The sequence below is a fragment of the Petaurus breviceps genome, unplaced genomic scaffold (assembly GCF_028583685.1).
Source record: "Petaurus breviceps papuanus isolate PSGF00001 unplaced genomic scaffold, PetGlider_PUasm1.0 227, whole genome shotgun sequence".
Classification (NCBI taxonomy): domain Eukaryota; kingdom Metazoa; phylum Chordata; class Mammalia; order Diprotodontia; family Petauridae; genus Petaurus; species Petaurus breviceps.
In genome coordinates, this window is record NW_027185896.1 from 8,480,987 (window position 1) to 8,498,333 (window position 17,347).

General features: G+C 45.1%; 1 protein-coding gene across 1 annotated transcript in view; it reads left to right on the top strand.

The window, feature by feature from the left end:
• The first annotated feature begins 642 nt into the window (after positions 1–642).
• The window catches only part of CACNA2D2 (calcium voltage-gated channel auxiliary subunit alpha2delta 2), a 442,652-nt gene continuing 425,947 nt past the window's right edge, over positions 643–17,347 (top strand). The window contains exon 1 of the mRNA XM_069095393.1: positions 643–1,277. Coding sequence (XP_068951494.1) covers positions 1,114–1,277 — 164 coding nt within the window. The 5' untranslated portion in view covers positions 643–1,113. The remainder of the gene's footprint in view (positions 1,278–17,347) is intronic.

Genomic DNA, 17,347 nt, shown 5'->3' on the forward strand with positions numbered 1-17,347 from the left:
GGTTTAGTCCAGTTCTGAATCTATGGCACTGTTGTAACCACCTCTCCTCTAGAACGTAAGCTCCTGTTCTGGTTTTGTTCTCCTGAGAACTCTGAGATCTGGGGGTCTGGAGCGTTCAGGCTTAGAGCCAGTATGAGCTGGGGGGACGTTCATAGGACAAACTCTGCTGGACTTCACTATGGAGGCCCTGACAGGCAGAGCGAGTGAAGACGTGTGTATGTCATAGAGATCTGCTACTGACTACCCGGCAATGTAGGGGATCGAGGTCAGGGGCTTGGGGTTCTAGAAGAAGGGGCGTGTGCGCTCGGGGAAGGGGCAAGGGGAGTGAGACAGCGAGAGGTGAGAGGGGCGCGCAGGAGCCGGGAGCGCGCTGCAGCTCTGGCCCGCTCGTCGCCGTCGCTACCACCGCCTCCTTCGGTCGCCAGCCCCCCTTCTCCCCCCGTCCCCAGCGCGCGCGCGGTTCTGATGTCGCGCGCGGGCGGCTCGTGGAGCGGAGCGGCCCGGGAGGGGGAGTGGTGGAAGGCCGCGAGAGCGAGGGAAGGAGGCGCTCTGGAGCCGAGGAAAGCACTGGCGCGGCTCCAGGCCGGGGGGCGGGGGGAGGCGGGGGGGCCGCTCGGAGGGTGAGGCGGCGGCGGCGGCGGCGGCGGCGACGGGCGGGCAGGTTGGCGGCTGCATATTTGAAGGAAAGTATCAGTTTGTATTCGCTCAGTGTGTTTGCTCCAGCGGCCGCGGCGGAAGCCCGAGCCCGAGCTGAGCCTGCTTGGCCAGGGCAGCGCAGCCCAGCCTTGCCCAGCCCGGCGCAGCGCAGCTCAGCCGAGTCGCCGCTGCCCTAGCCCCAGCCCCAGCCCCGGCCCCAGCCCCGGGACTGCTCTCCTGCCCAGGGCCGCCTTGCCTTGCCTTGCCTTGCTTTGCCTTGCCTTGCCTTCCTGGGGCAGGCACTCCGGACAGCGCAGCAGAAGCGCCGCTCAGAGCGCAGGGCGCAGGGAAGCTAGGCGAGGCCCGAGCAGGCGGCCCGGAGCCCGGCCCCCGGCCGGTCCCCAGCTTCTCCCCGGTCCGAGGTGCTTGCGCTGCGCTCCGCTCTGCTCCGCTGGGCGCGGAGTCGTTCATGGAAACATGGCGGTGTCGGCTCCGACCTGCGGCGCCTCCTCGCTCGCCCGGGCTCTGTGCGGCGGCAGCGGCGGCCACCTCCACCTCCACCTCCACCTCCACCTCCTGCTGCTGCTGCTCGTCCTCCCGGTGCCCGGCGCCCTCGGCTACAGCTTCCCCCAGCAGCACACGTAAGTGGCCCGGTGTCCCTAGCCCAGGCAACTGCAGCGGCAGTGACGGCGGCAGCGGCTGGAGCCGCAGGCGGAGCGCGGAGAGGAGCGGAGCGGAGGCGAGCCGAGGCTGGCAGGGCAGGGCAGGGCAGGGGAGGGGGGCTGGGGAGCAGACAGGTTGCGCTGCTCGCAGCTTCTGCCGCTGCCGCCGCCGCTGCTGCTGACTTTCTGGAGTCAGCGGGGCTGGGGGCAGAGGTCGCTCCCAGGAGCGAAGGGGTTCGGGTTCAGAGGAGACGGAGAGAAAGGGAAAGGGGGTGAAGGGATGGGAAATGGGGGGGGTGAAAGGATGGGGACAGAGTGGGGGACTCGGACTGGAGAAAAGCAAAGAGAGAAAGGGAAAGGGAACAAGGGCGAGAAAGGAGCGGTACAGAGAAGAGAGGAGACAGAGGAGTAGGGTAGGAGGAAAGAGGCCGAGAGGGGAAAGGAAGAAGGGAGAGAGAAGCAGAGGGGAGGGGGGAGGGCAGGAAGAAAAAAGGGGAGTGGGAGAGGCGAAGGGGAGGAGAAGGACAGAGAAGGGGTAGAGCAGAGAGAGAGGAAGAGGGAGAAGGGGAGGTGGGGAGAGGGGTCAGTGATAGATAGGTTGAGGGAGCCTGCAGGGGCTGCTTAGTTCACTCTATAAGGGATTAACCCAGATGGACGTCGATACCCCAACCTCTTCCCTGGCCGGGTATACGCAGAAGAACCAAGCTTCCCCGATGAGATCAGAACCCCTTTTCTTTGGTAGAATGAGATGGGCTAGGGAGGGAAATAGGAAAGTTCATAAAGATGACGAGCCCCGGCATTTCTATTTCTCTCTGCGCAGCGCACCCCTCTCTCTGACTGAGCCTGGTCTGGAGAAGTGGGGGGGGGGAGCATGTTTACAGACAGTCGGGGAGCCAGCCCTGAGCCTTCTTAGGGTGAGAATGAAGAAGCTGACCTAGTTCATTCCCCCCACCCCCGCCCCCCAACACACACGCACACACTTCTGCTTGTCCCCAGAGTGACCGGAGCCCCTTGGATAGAAAGCCTCTGTTCAAGGGGGGGAAGATTTCTAGAAAGAAGGGTAAATTCGGGGATGGAGAGACACTCGGTGTGTCTGCTATTCTGTCTCCAGCCCTCTGCCTGCCTGCCTAGCAGAGTTTTAGCACCAACTACAATCCCGGTCTTTCCATTCAACACAGTCCCTTTTCCCCAGAGACAGTATATGTTTGGTCTTCTTCAATGAGTGCCCCCCCCCCAATGGTCACACCTTGCTCCTTATCTGCAGGCTCATAAAGTATCCCCTCCTCTCCCCTCCCGTTCCCCTACTGCACCTTGGTGTTTTCTTCTCTTAATTGTCTCTTTGAAAAAGGATGCTGAATGAATTGGGGAGGCGGATGGGAGAGAAAACATTTTGGCTGGAGCCAGGAATTCGTTTTTCCCTTTGCACAGCCACCTCCTTCTCTAAAGCCTTATGTGTCTCTCTATCAAGTGTCTGAGGCCTTATTCCCAGTTTCTGATAAAAAGGTGGTTTCCCCAGCACTTTCTCTTGTGTCTTCTGTAGGAGCTAGGGTTCAGAGTCAAAAGGCAGATGTTAATTAGTCTCTGCCTGACCCTTTAGCTCTCAGGAAGGGCGATGTTGGCAGAAGGGTTTCACATCCTTGGGAGCCCAGCTACAACTTTAACTTCTGTTTGGTCCCCCAGATTGAATCTGTAGCCAGGTGGTTTTGAAGCAGACTAACAAATGAGTATTGTCTGGAGAGCAAGGTATTAGTTTAAAATGGCCATTAGGCTTAATTTGGATAATTTATCCCGAGGTCAGGTATCAGATGTGGATGTTTAAACTCATATATCGCTCTGTGTGTCTGACATAACCCCAACGGGTGATGGTCACTGTCTGTTAAAAGGACTCTTGAAAGGTACAGGCATGCTGGAGCTCTTACACACAATCATTCATCCAGCTGCCGGGAAGAGTCCTCTAGGCGCTGGTCTCGGGCAGGTAGGTGTTTGCCCTTCTGAATCCTCCCCTTGTTGCCCCCAGGAAGCCAGATTGCTGGAGTAGGTGGCCAGAGTGTGGACTCCAAGGGAGGAGAGAAACGGGAGATTTGTATTGGTCCTTTCTACTGAGATGGGGGGAAACCTCTAGACAGTTACAGGTCCTCAAAATCACACACAGAAAATATACTTCGTCTCATCTCTAGCAGGCTTGCAAATTCCAGTTTATTTGTGCAAGGACCTTTATTGTTTCTCTTTTTTAATTGGACCAGATAAAGTTCCAATGGTCTAGATTTTTTTTTCTTCCCTTCTAATTTAAAATGATTAGAACTGATTTAAACTAACATTTGAAATAGGCAGGAGGCAGGGAATTGTTGAAGTGCTTTTTTTTCCCCTTCTCTTTCTCTCCCTCCTTCACAAAGCTGAGCTCAGGCCAAAGCACAATTATTTTTTTTTTTTCCAGCCAGGTTCTTAGAGCTTCTAGTCAAGGTTTAAAATAGACGTCTCTCGCTTGCTCGATTTCTCCCTGCAACCTGCAGTGGTGCCCAGACGATGGTTGTGCATACATAAGTTTTCATAAAATGGTTGGTTTTAGACCCCGAGACAGTACAGATGGGCCAGCATTTCACCGGTGCTGGGGATGGGGAAGTCGGCAGGCATATAGATGAGTCTTCAGAGAAAGCTCCAAGCTATTGCCTGGTGTGGTTTAGGTTCGTGGAGTGGGGTAGGGAAGAGGTGGAATGAAGGCACTCTGCAAATCATAGTTGGAGAGTCAGTGAGAGTCAAGGTATATATGGGGGGGGGGGGAGGGAAGATTGGTGTTAAAAAGGTCCTCAAATGCAGAATGAGGCTTAGATTAATGACCATTTCCCAGCCTGGCTTCTGTGAGCAGCCTCCCTCCCATACCCCTCTGTAAACAGGTGTCAGTTTGATCTTTGGCCCTTGCCAAGGGGGGAAAAAAGAGAATTCCCCACTGCTTGATGCTCCCATGCACCCTGCCAGTCTTGATTTAAGAACAAAACAGCTTTTGCTGAAGTGTGGAAAACTCAGAGATGGAAGTCAGAGCTCTCCAGTTTGATGTCAGCAGTGTGAGATTGGAGGGTCACCCTGGAGGGGCTGGGGGCAGGTGTCAGAGGCCTGTCCCTATGACACCATCTCCCCATGAGAATATGGACCAGGCTGTAAGCAAAGCAGAAACCTCCTGCCCCCGAAAAGCACAAAAGAAACTATGCCCACATCTGTTAGGTAGTGTTTGGCTCTTGGGTCCATAATGACACAGTCTCCGATAGAGGCATTATTTCCTAGGAGAGGAACAGACAGGCTGGAGGAGGTAAACTTCCCGGACAATTTCCTTGGCCATAAATCACCAGAATTAGATGGTTCGGTGGAATGAACCTTGATAGAGACGGTGCAGCTTTCAGGTAGAGGGCTGTTCTCTTTAGTCTTGCCTCGATAACAACATCAGCGCCAAATTGCTTTGAGCTTTCCCCATTATGTCAGGGCTGTGGTTTGGGATCTGGGGCAATTTATTAATTTATTTTTAATTTCTTAAAACCTCCAGGCACCTCGATTTCCTGTACTTACCCTAATGGAAGAAAAGAGGTTTTAGATTTTTGTTGATTTTTTTTTCTGGGCTGGGGATAACTATTACTCTCCTTTGGCATATGTCCCCTGCCCCTATAATAAAGGACTCTTTCTAGACCAGGTGTTTTTCAACTGGGGCCTATGAATGTGTTTTTTAAAAAATATTTTTATAACCATATTTTTATAAAATTGGTTTCCTTCATTATCCTATGCATTTTATTCCACGCATTTAAAAACATTTTGAGAAGGTACCACAGGCTTCAGCAGACTGTTTAATGGGTATATACTACACCTTCACCAGACCATAGACTGTTTAAGATCCTTTTTAAAGTGATAGTTTCTCTGACCCCCTTGAAAAAATGGGGGAGTTGGGAGAAGATGCTTTGACTTCCCTCATCCCATTTCCAGTCATTCTGTTTGTATGTGAGTCCTGCCATGAGACCTGTAGCCTCTGAAATCGTTTCCTTTCTCTCTCCCCTTCTCTATTTTCCTCTCTCCCTTCTTTCTCTCCTCCTGACTCTCTCTTCTCTCTTTTTCTTCTCTCCCTGCCTTCTGTCTCCTCCCATTTCTGTCTCTTTTCTTCCTTCTCATCCTTTGCTTATCTGTCTCCCACAGCTTCCATATGATGCAGAATCAGGTAGGGCTTGGCTCAAACAAGATTGCTTGTTTCCATTTGAGACTCATAGGCTGTTTGGGTGGTGCTCTGTGGCCACAAAGGGGTAGACAGGGTGAATTTAGCCTTTGGTTTGGTGGATGGTGGGTAGAGAAGGGTGATCATCTTCCCTTTTGTCAGCCTCCAGCAGCTGGCTGACCCATCATGCAGCCCCTTTAATGAGCAGCTACTTGGGGAGGGGGAATGGTGAGATTTTTCCTCCACAGGGTCTTGTTTCCTCTGGTTAGGGTTAATTGGAGGACATCTGTTGGGGCAAGGGAGACCCTTTATCAGTCAGTACCTCTTCCTCTTTTACCTGGGAGAAGGGAAAAGAAACAGCAAAATGGCCTCACCCCAAGGCCACCACATGTTGGCAGTGGGATACCAGCTGCTTTGCCCAGCCCCTTGCCATGCCCCAAATATCATAGTCCTTAGTTCCTCTTCCTATTTCTTTCTTTCTTTATTACCAGTTTGTTTTTGCCTACATGGCTCTCCTCAGCGGTTGCTTGGATGCAAAATTGCAGGTGCTTAGTGCTACTGGTAAATCTGGGAGCATTTGGTGGTGAGCCACAGTCCGACTGCTTCTCTCCCCCACTTGCTACATCTTGTCTGGGGGGGGGGGGGCGCTGCCTGCATTTATAGAATGTTTGGTACTCCAATATGGTTCCTCACTAAAATGAATAGGAAGATTTATTTAGAAAAAGCCCCATCAGATGTCATGGACTCCAGATCAGCTTTGGCTGTACCTAGCTGATGTGTCCACTTCTTATAAGCTTGCTACTGCACACCTCCCCCAAACAGAAGATCTTGTAGGAACATTGAATGGTATCATAGGATGTGAAACCTTTCATGAAAGGGCATTAGGGATTTTCTAGTTCAATCTTTTCATTTAATAGAGGAGGAAACTGCAATGCAGAGAGAAGGAAAGTGACTTACCCAAGGTCACACAAGTAAGAAGCAGCAGGGCCTGGAATCATACTCTAATTCCAGTTTTCTTTCACTCTCCATGATGATCTTTCCTACTCCTTCCTTTTTTCCTTCACCTGACCATCCCTTGCCCATATCATTCTTTCTGTGGTCCCTTTGCTCATGTCACTGTCCCCATATGGAAAGTCTTCCCAGCCTTCTGTTTACAATCCCTCCTTCAAGACTCACCTTAAGTCCAACTCTGTCATGGAACCCTTAAACTAAACTCCTGGGATAAGACACTCTTTTCCTAACTATTTAGCATTTGATTCTTTTTTTTTTCCTGTTTTTCTCTTGTGGTTTCTAGAATTTTGCTTCCACAAGCCTATTGTAAGCTCCCTGAGAGCCAGCATAGTTCCTTGACCTCAGGCAGTATTCAACCCTGTCAATGACAGGGGGACTGAATGATGAGGTAGCTGTAGGGGTTTCCTCAATATACTTCAGGTCTCAGGGTTCTCTTTATATTACTAACTCCCAGCTCCCTTCTCTTTACAAAGCCCTAAGATGTCTTCTGTGCAAGATGGCAACCCTGCTCCTATCACTTTACCTCCCTTCACCATCCACATCTGTGAGCAAATGGGCCATTCCACAGGTATCCATCAATGGCCTCTTTTTTTTTTTGGTTGTTATTGCCACCCAAACCCTTGCATTGTTTTGCCATAACACCCAATTTATAGAATGTTTTTTTTAAGCAATTGGGGTTAAGTAACTTGCCCAAGGTTACATTGTGTGGGTGTTAAGTTTCTGACTCCAGAACTGATCCCTGGTCCTCTGACTCTGGAGCTGGTTCTCTTACTCACTTCGCCACCTAGCCGCCCCTCATAGAATCTTTTAATGGGATTCCGACTATCCACAGGCACTTTTGGAGGACTGTGCCAAAGAGTTTTATAAATTTATGTTAACCAATTTCAACTGGGCCTTCACTGGTGCACAACAATTGCTTTATTCTTCCCTGATTGGCCTTCTCTCAATAACACTAATTACAGTGGCTATTCCAAACCTTCTCCCTCCTTCTCAGTTTCCTATCTCATCTGCTTTCAGCAGAGGACTTTCCATCCCAGCCCTCTGAAGTATTTTCTCCCTCATGGCGCCCATAACTCACACCACACCCTTTAGAACTGCCTACTCTGCGTTCCCTTGCACCGGTCTCTGAGGAAGAAGTGAGACTTCTTGCTGAGACTAACCTTGTACTCTTTTTCCCATCCTCTTCCATCTTTTCCAGGAATTTGCCCCCTTCATCATTCCCTTTCTTTCTATTTCAGCCTCTCTTTATTCACTCCTTCCTCATTGTAAAATTCCCCACGCCTACCCCATACATAAAACAGTCCTTTGTTTGATCCTACCATTCTTTTGCCTTTTACAGCCAAAGGCCTAGAAATGGTGGTTTGCATTCATTGCCTCCATCTCTTTGCTTCCCACTCATTTTTCAGTCTCTTGACCAAAATCAGACCAACCCCCATTCCTGTCTTATCAATGAACTGCTAAACCCAATGGCTATGCCTCAGTCCTCATCCTCAACCTCTTAACAGTTTTGTTGTTGTTGTTGAGTCATTTCATTTGGGTCCAACCCCATTTGAGGTTTTCTTGGTAAAGATACTGGAATGGTTTGCCATTTCCTTCTCTAGCTCATTTTACAGGTAAGGAAATTGAGGCAGAGTGAAGTGACTTGCCCAGGGTCATGCAGCTAGTAAGCATCTGAGACCAGATTTGAACTCACAAAGATAAGTCTTCCTGACTCCAGGTTAGGTGCTCTCACCATTATACCACATACTACCCTCTACAGTTTTGGATCCTGCCAAACAATCATTCCTTCTGGAAGGTACTGTGTCTGGATCACTTGCCATCTTCATCTCTATCTCATTTCTCAGCTTCTTCAAAAACATAGCTTAGGTACCACCTCCACTATGAATCCTCTACTGAGCCATTCCTTCCAGTAATCAGCATTTCTCCATCTTGAAATTATTTTGTATTTGTTTATATGATGTACTTTGTATTTCCTTAGGTGGACACATGTTGTATACCCGGAATGCTCCTTGAAGGCAAAACTATTCCTTTTTCTTTCTGCCTTTATTATCCCCAATAACATAATGCTCTGTGTATAGCAGGCAATTAATAAATGTTTGTTGATTTGAATTGATTTCATTTGACCCTAGAACACAGAATGTGAGAGCTGGGAGGTGCCTCTAGAGATCAGCTCAGGTTAGGAAGAAATTGTGCAGCAGAAAGAGGGCTGAGTTTTTGAGTCAGAGGATCTGGGTTTAAATCTGATCTCTTTGACCTCCTGTGACCTTGGGAAAGCACCTTAACCTTCTGTCAGTTCCCTTGACTGTAAAATCAGGGAGTTGGACTAGGTGACCTTGAAAGTGCTTTTTACTTCTAAATATGCAATCCTATGATTTCTTTTATTTCACAGCGAAGGAAACTGAGGCCCATGGTTAGTGGTGATGCCAAAATTCCAACCCAACTTTCCTGATTCCTAATCTAGTTTTCTTTCCACTACCGTGTTTCCCCGATAATAAGACCTATCCCGAAAATAAGCCCTCCCCTTACTGTGTAAGATTCTTCTAAAATAAGCCCTCCCCCAAAAATAAGCCCTATTGAGATTGCTACTGTAGTGAAGGTGATCCCCTGCACTACACGCTACATTACGGTACCCTCTCTATGTACCGTCCTCCCCCCCCCCCCCGGGTGAAATGCACGCCGCGCTCCAAGCTTCATCCAATCAGAGCTGCAGCAGTGAGCGAGTCATCCTGTTCTTCCTCAGTGATTTGCTTATTGAATAAAGGTACATTTTTTTGTTCACATTTACCTGTTTATTAAAATTGCTGTCAATGTTCATTAAAATAAGCCCTCCCCTGAAAATAAGCCCTCTGGTGTTTTTCTGTCCCAAAAAAATAATAAGACAGTGTCGTATGTGTTGAGAGAACAGAGTTTGAGATGCTGGTTCTCCTCCCCCCCCCTTAAAGCGCCTTTTCCCCCCCCCCCCAATAATAATACCCTTTGAGTAGGTTATTTGTGGATTAATGAAAACTTGAAGACAGATCCTTCAGGTCTTGTCCCAGGAATGGAGCTTTGGAAAGCCAAAGGTGGCTTCAGAAGGGGGAATTAACATAGCCCTAGTTGAGGCATAACTTGGGAGGCTGTGATTTTGTTTCCAAGATGAAGAAATATTTGAAGACCAACTACACAGTCATTTTAATGTGGTATGTTGCAGAAAGAGAGAGATGGTACATCTAGTTTTAACTCTTGGGTGCTGTGTCTATGTATTTCTTTTTTAATTCAGTCAGAGCATGGTAAGGCTGAGTGAATCTGTCAGATATCTTGTTTAAAATGCATGCATTCATCGAGTTTTTACTATGTGGAGTGCCCCATACTCAAGGAGATGTAAAGCTAAGGCATGGTCTCTGCTCTAAGATTTTAGAATTTGGAGTTAGAAAGCAACAGATTACCTTGTCCAGCCTTCTCATGTAAAAAACGAGAAAACTGAGGCTCAGAGAAGTAGAAGCATTTGCCAAGGTCACACAGGTACTGAGTGGCACAGCTGGGATTGGAGCCCCGGTCTTTGATTTCAGATTCAGTCTATTATTTAGAACTGCTTGTTTTGTTCTGATTAGTCTTTGGATGGGAAGTTAAAAGGATCATAGGATTTATAGGTTAGAAGGGAGCTTAGAGATCAAATTCTAATCTCCTCATTTTACAGAGGAGGGGCAAGTGACTTGTCCAAGATCATGCAGCTATTCTCAACTCAAAGCTTTACAGAAAGAGTTTACAATTTAGTAAAGGGTGATAAGATCTGGCCACAGATGAATATAAAATACCATCCAGACTATGACATGTTCTTAAGGAAAGTATAAAATTATGTGAGATCCGAAGAGGTAATAGCCACCTTTAGCTAGAGAGAATCAGGGAAATTTTCATGGAGAAGGTGGCATTGAAGTGGGCCCTAAAAGGATAAGTTGGATTCCACCAGGAAGAAGATGCCAGATAGGAGGGACCAGATGGATGGGACACTTTGAAACATCCTCTTTGACTGGAATGTGGTGGGCAGCAGTGGGAGATGTGCAAGGTGAAAATGTTAATAATGCACATTAAGCTTAGAAGTGTACCCCATGTACTTTTTTTTTTCTGGAGAGCTGGTTGTTAAATACTGGCTTGCCCACACCTGGAGATGAGCCTATGATATGACAAAGGTGAGATATAGCCATATTGTGATGCTTTTTAATGCTGCTATCTTGTCCAAGCCCCTCATTCCTGGTGGGTTTTGTTTCATATCATTGATTCCTTATTAAGTCCCAAAGGACATTATGGAGTACTGAAAAGACTGTTAGACTTAGGAGTCTGAGGATATCCATCAGAATCCTTACTAGGTGTATGACCCTAGGTAGATCATTCCTCAGTTTACAGTCTGTATTGTCTAGATAATCTCTGAACTCCCTTTTGAGGACCAGATTTTCTATGTCAGGTAAAACTATCCTAAGTTCTTGGTTCCCTGAACCTTCCTAAAATCAGGAATCTTGGGTTTGTGTGACCTTGGACAAGTCACTTAACCTTTTTGTGACAAAGTTTCTCATCTGAAGATCATCTCGTCAGCTCTAAGGGTTCAATTATTATCTCTCTGCAGATGACTCCCAGGTCTCCATATCTGAGCTCTAAACTACTTGAGCATCTCAAAGTGACTGTGTCCAAAAGAGAAATCATCATCTTTGCCCCCAAAGCCCATCCTTCTTTACATACACACACACACACACACACACACACACACACATTATGTCTCCTTGGACTGAATAAAACAGTCTCTTCAGTTTGGGCAAGCAGACCTGAGCTAGAAGGTTCCATGCACCATCCTCAGAGCTATTACAGAAATGAGGCACTTGGGGATTCCTGCCTCATTGTCCCCAGCTTGAAAGAACTTCTAGAAGGAAATCTATGACTATGACCCACTTTATACCAGTGATCTGTTAATTGTTTAACTAAGAAGGGGGTGGAAACTAAAGTGTTTTCTACTGATCATTAAAATTCCCCTTGGGAAACAATTTCTTATTTTTAAAAAAGGGGACATTTTAGCTCTCTGCCAAGAAGACAGGAAACAGTATATGTGTGAGAGAAGAAAACTGTCCTTTCCATGTCTCCCAAACCCTTTCTCCGCCTGCTTTCTCAATAAGAATCCATCTTGCCCCTCTGCCAGTTACTCTTCCTATGGCTCAACTATTCCCCAAGCTGGAATACCCTTCATCCTAATATCTGCCTCTCCAATTCCCTCCTGTCCCTCCGAACCTAGCTCAATGATTCTGCTTCTTCCAAAAAGTTTTTCCTGATATTGCCAGCCTACACAGATCCTCTTTTCTCCCAAATCTTTTTATATATACATTTATTTTGAATCCATAGAAATGATCATCTTTAGCCTATGCCTTGGCAAGTCCCCATCTCCTGACCCATCCACTTTCACTGACTCCTCAGGGGTTATAGACAAGCAGTTGTGTCAGAGACTGGAATACCCGAGGACAGAGCCTGAATTTACTTCTCTTTTCTCTCCTTCTCCCCCAACCCTGAAACTGAGACTTCAAGGGCCATGTTAGACCTTGTTCCTTCTTTGTCTTTCTGCTTCCAACTACACCAACCCTTCCTTCACAGAGCTGCCAGTATAATCTTCCTACTGTGAATCTGACCATGTCGCTACTCAGTAACCTTCAGTGGCTCCCCACTGCCTTGAAAATAAAATTCAAATTCCTCTGTCTAATATTTAACTCCCTCTGCAATTTAGCTCCAACTTGTTCTTTGAGCCTGGTTTTATTATGGTGCACAGGAGAGTATGAGGTTTTTTAGAGACTTAACTTTTAAAGACCTTCACAATGTGCTACCCACCTTACCTTTCAACTCCATTATACATTACTCTTTTCTTACACCCTGTGGTCCAGCCATTCCTCACATGTTCATGCCTTTAGTCCTGGGAGGGACCTCAGAGGCCATGTAGTCCAAGCTCCTCATTTTATACATGAGGAAGCTAAGGTTCAGTAGCTTCCCTAAGGTTCACACGGTAATTTCCAGAGGTGAGATCTGAAGCAAGGCCCTGTGACTCCAAAGTCAGGGCTTTATCCATGTTGCTTGCCTCCATGGGTGTCACTCCACCCCCTCTCTCCACCTTGTATAGGCTGTACCCTATCTGTGCATGGAATGAGCTGCCATTTAATCTCTGTTTCTTTCAAAACTCTGTCCATTCAACACCTTCCTCAATAAACTTTTCCCAATTCCCTTATTTTGCCCATCTTGTCTCCCTTGGTAGAATATAAGCTCCTTGAGGGCAGGAACAATTGCATTTTTAGTTTTGTATCCCCAGCATGAAGCAAAACATCTGAAACATGACAGACTCTTAGTAAATGCTTATTGATAAATTGATAGACTGACTTGGATTGATTAGTTTATTAATTTACTTGGGCTTCAATCCAGCTATTTGTACTTCATATCTGTGTGATCTTGGACAAGTCATTTAACCTCTGTGGGTCTTAATTTCCTAATCAATAAAATGAGAGGGTTGAACTAAATGACCTCCAAGGTCCCTTCCAGTTCTGAGTATATGATTCTATGATCCTACTCTACTAGCTACTATGGAATCCTGACATTCCATCTGCCACCTCTGTGCATTGGCACAGAGCATTCCCCTGTAATCCCCTCCCTCTTTATCTTCCCTTTCACATCCTCATCTTCTTCCACACCTCAGCTCTGTTGCTAGTGCTCTCCCTCCCTCCTCAGATGACACTGTATTACGCTTTTTAGTCTCCTTTTGTGTCCTTGCCATTAAATGTCAACTCCTTGAAAGCAGGCACTATTTTCTTTTCATATCTCTAGCATCTAATAAAGCACCTTCTTGTATATAACAGACTTTTAATAAATATTTGTTGAACTGAATTGTCTTTCTCTGACCCCAAGACTCTGAATTCCCTGAGGAAAGGGCCTGGGTTTGTTTCCCTTTTCTCTTCCCCATGATCTGGTCAAGTGCAAAGCTGGAGGGAGACATCCAGCAAAAACTTAAGAGATAGATTGATATTTTGGTTTCCCAGTTTCTCTCTCTGCCTTGGAGAAGCCTGCATATCTCTGTCATTTCTCTTTCCAGCTACCTTGGAGGTTAATGCCAGTTCTCTTAGCTGGAGAAATACAGGCTTGTTTCATACACTGAAACATAAAACCATCACGATGTGTATACTCACATTTGCAAGCCTTTATGTCAGGAAATACAAAACTTCAGACTTAGATGAAAAGTTATAACTGTCTATACTTTCAACATGATGGCAGAACATGAGGGCCCTTCTTTATGTAATACATGCCTTCCTGTAAATACATTTTTTTTTTGCAAATTGATTCTCATTTTAAATATATCAGCAGAGCCCACTACTTTTAAAGGAACTCTGATGAATCATCTTGTAAAGCAAAAAATCCTTTGCCAATGCAAATAATCCCCTCTCACTCTGATTTTATTTTGCATTTTACAGAAGTAGAAACTGAGTCCCACAGAGAACAAGTGACATATCCAAGGTCATATCAAATCCACGACAGGGTTAGGGCTTAGACTGGGTTTCCTAACTCTAAGTCAAAGTGCTGTAATTCACATCATATTTTAAATGTACTTAGTAAGATGCCTATTTAATGTGAATCATGGAAGTGAACATTGCAGAATCTCTGAGCTGGAAGGCACCTTAAAGGTCATCTAATCCAGCCCTTTACTGGACCAGTAACACTTTCATTAAATGAACAGTTCTTTTTCATAAAGATTCTCCAAGTGGCATGTGTGTACACATGTGTGTGCATGTGTAGGCAAATGTATGTAAATTGGGAATTTTCATCTATTTTTTTATGTTTGGTTAAAGCTGCCTACTGCCTTAGTCCAAAGCAAGAATGGGAAGGGGTTTATAAAGAGGATGAAAAGGGGGGTTCTATCTATACATCCATGTGTGAATACATAAATTTATGCTTCTAGGGCCCTCGATCTCATCATTTGAGAGCAACACCCTGTCAAGGTAGCAGCTTCCAATCCCCAATGGTGGCATTTTGGAGTTGCAGTAACTGAATTTTGTAGCCTGTGTTCCCTTCCCCAATTTCATGATTTCACAGGATGCCTGTTCCTTCTAAAATGCTAGCTTGGAAGTCTTAAAGGTCATTCGCTTTAGAGGTTGACACCTGTTCAAAAAAATAAATAAAAATGACAAATATTTTTCTTTGGAAAAGGGAATGGCTTAAACATGTGATGGTTTTTAAATGTTTCTCTTCCTATTCATTCTTTGTACTGAGCACAGATAGGATTCAAACCAAGCTTTATTTTTGTGTATTTATATATACACATGTAAGTGTTATATTTATTTGTGTGTATGCATGTATGTGTATAAATCTGTGTGTTTACACATATGTGGAAAGACTGTTGGACTTGGAATTAGGAAGCCAGGGTTCTAACCTACTTCTAACACTGATTAGTGTGTGATTCTAAAGAAATCATTTCACTACTCTGAGCCTTAGTGTTCTCATCTATAAAATAGGACTAATAATGCTACCTGCCTCACAGATCTATTATGGGAAAGGCATTTCAGAAACCTTGAATTGTTATTAAAATGAGAGCTATAAGGAAGAGGAAGAAGAGGAAAGCATAAGTAAGCTTCATTAATTCATACCTGAATTTAATGAAAAAAATAATTTTTTTTTGAGGGGGGAAGGCAAGACAGTTAGGGTTAAGTGACTTGCCCAAGGTCACACAGCTAGTTGTGTCAGGTGTCTGAGGCTGGTTTTGAACTCAGATCCTCCTGACTTCAGGGCCATGCTCTATTCACTGCGCCACCTAGCTGCCCCCACCCAAGACAATTTAAAGAAATCATCAAAGAAATCTATAAAATGGGAGGACTGAATAGAATTATCTCTGAGGTCCCTTAGCTTGAAATCTGTGATCCTATGAAATATATAACTGATCACACAGTAAGAAAGACGGATAATTGATGGATAACTCGGGTCTTTCATCGGTATCTATATTATGTCAAGAAACCTAAATGAAGATGACTCATTGGGTAGACAACACATGTTATAAGACATGGCTTATAGGATAAGAAGACATTGATGAATTGTAATCTATGCCAATGGAAGGCATGCCCATATCAATGAAATCATAGACCATTGAGATATGCAATCTTGCCAATCTGCATATTCTTTTTTTTTTTTTTAAGTAATCGGGGTTAAGTAACACAGCCAGGTGTTTCTGGGTAGGTGCTAAGTATCTGGGCCTGGATTTGATCCCCAGGTCATCCCAACACTGGAGCTGGTGCTCTTACTCGCTGTGCTACCTGGCCGCCCCATGAATGTTCTTTTTAATGATATATATATCAACCTATTCATTCCTGCTCATCCCATGTGATTTTATCTTGTCTACACCTTCCAATAAGTTTGAAATAGGAGAGCTACCCAATGTACTTTCTTCTGACATCATGAGAATTGTAGTGGAATAGTCAGGTTATCGATTTGTTGTCCTTCCACCTTGGCATGTGGCCAGACTATCTTTTCCTCCTATCATACATGCATTTCCCTGATGGCATCTTCTACTCTTGTTCTTCTTTGATGTTCTTCATTGTTATTATACCTCAGCCTGCTCATGACCACCATGGACCTCTCCATTGCTTTCTGTATGAAAACCATTTCCATTTCCTTGGAGACTACTATAATTCATACATCATAGCCATACAACAACACTAGTAGACAATTGGTATTTAAAGGATGGGACTTTCCCAAAAGAAGCTTGGATTCATTAAAGGAGTTTTACAATTTCAGGAAGTCAATACAGCCTGCTGTCCTCTTTCCACTGTTTAATTCTGGGCCCAACTTATCCATTTGTATTGTCTCTCCAAGATGGATAGATATATAGAGATATACATATAGCTGTAGATAGATAGATATAGAGATAGATGTAGAGATAGATAGGTAGGTAGATAGATGGACGGACAGACAGACAGACAGATAGATAGATAGATAGATAGATAGATAGATAGATAGATAGATAGATAGATAGATAGATAGATAGATATAGATAGTGGACAAGCTCTATCATGTCATAATCTAGGTAAGAGACACTCTTTATCCACTTGTTCTTTGCTGGGTGGGTGATCAGGTTGGAATTTTTGAGCACTTAGAGATCTTTTCTGGGAGATTTAGCAGTATTATAGGTCTTGATGCAACCAGAATGATACCATCTTCAAAAAGGGGCATCTGGAAGACCTTACCATCTACATCCACAGGGAACCCTCTCCAGCTTGGGCTCTACACTGGATCTCTTGTCACCATGTCAGATGCCTTGGGCAAGAATATTTCTCCCTGCTTTAGGTCTCACCTATTGTTTATGATTGTTGTTGAGCGAGGATGCTTCCATTGTTAGCTTGTTTGAGTAATCTTGAATGACTTTGATGTATGGATCAGAGACCCTTGTTCAAAAAGAGCCTTTAAGTTGGCATGTTTGTTCTAATGAATCAGAAGCTTCTTCATACTAAAAAAAAGCCCACAAGCTTGATAGGATCTTGTTATTCTGTACAGTTTTCACTTGATTACAACAGGGTGAAGAAGTGTTTCATTGAGTCACCTGCAGTCGTTTACCTGTTCCTGACTAATACCCATATTGGAAATGCCCTTGATGCATGTATAAATGCATTTCATAAGGAATCTCATAAATATTTTGTGAGTACATGGAAAAGTAGATATACAGAACTGTGGTTGTTGGTGTTCTCTTGATTACCTTTTTGGTATTAACAAAGTCTGAGAAAGGAAGTTCAGGATTAAATTGTTCCAAATTCACACAATATATAATTTTCTCATTGTTATTTTTTCTTTTGGCTTTTAAACTAATATTGATCTTTGCTCT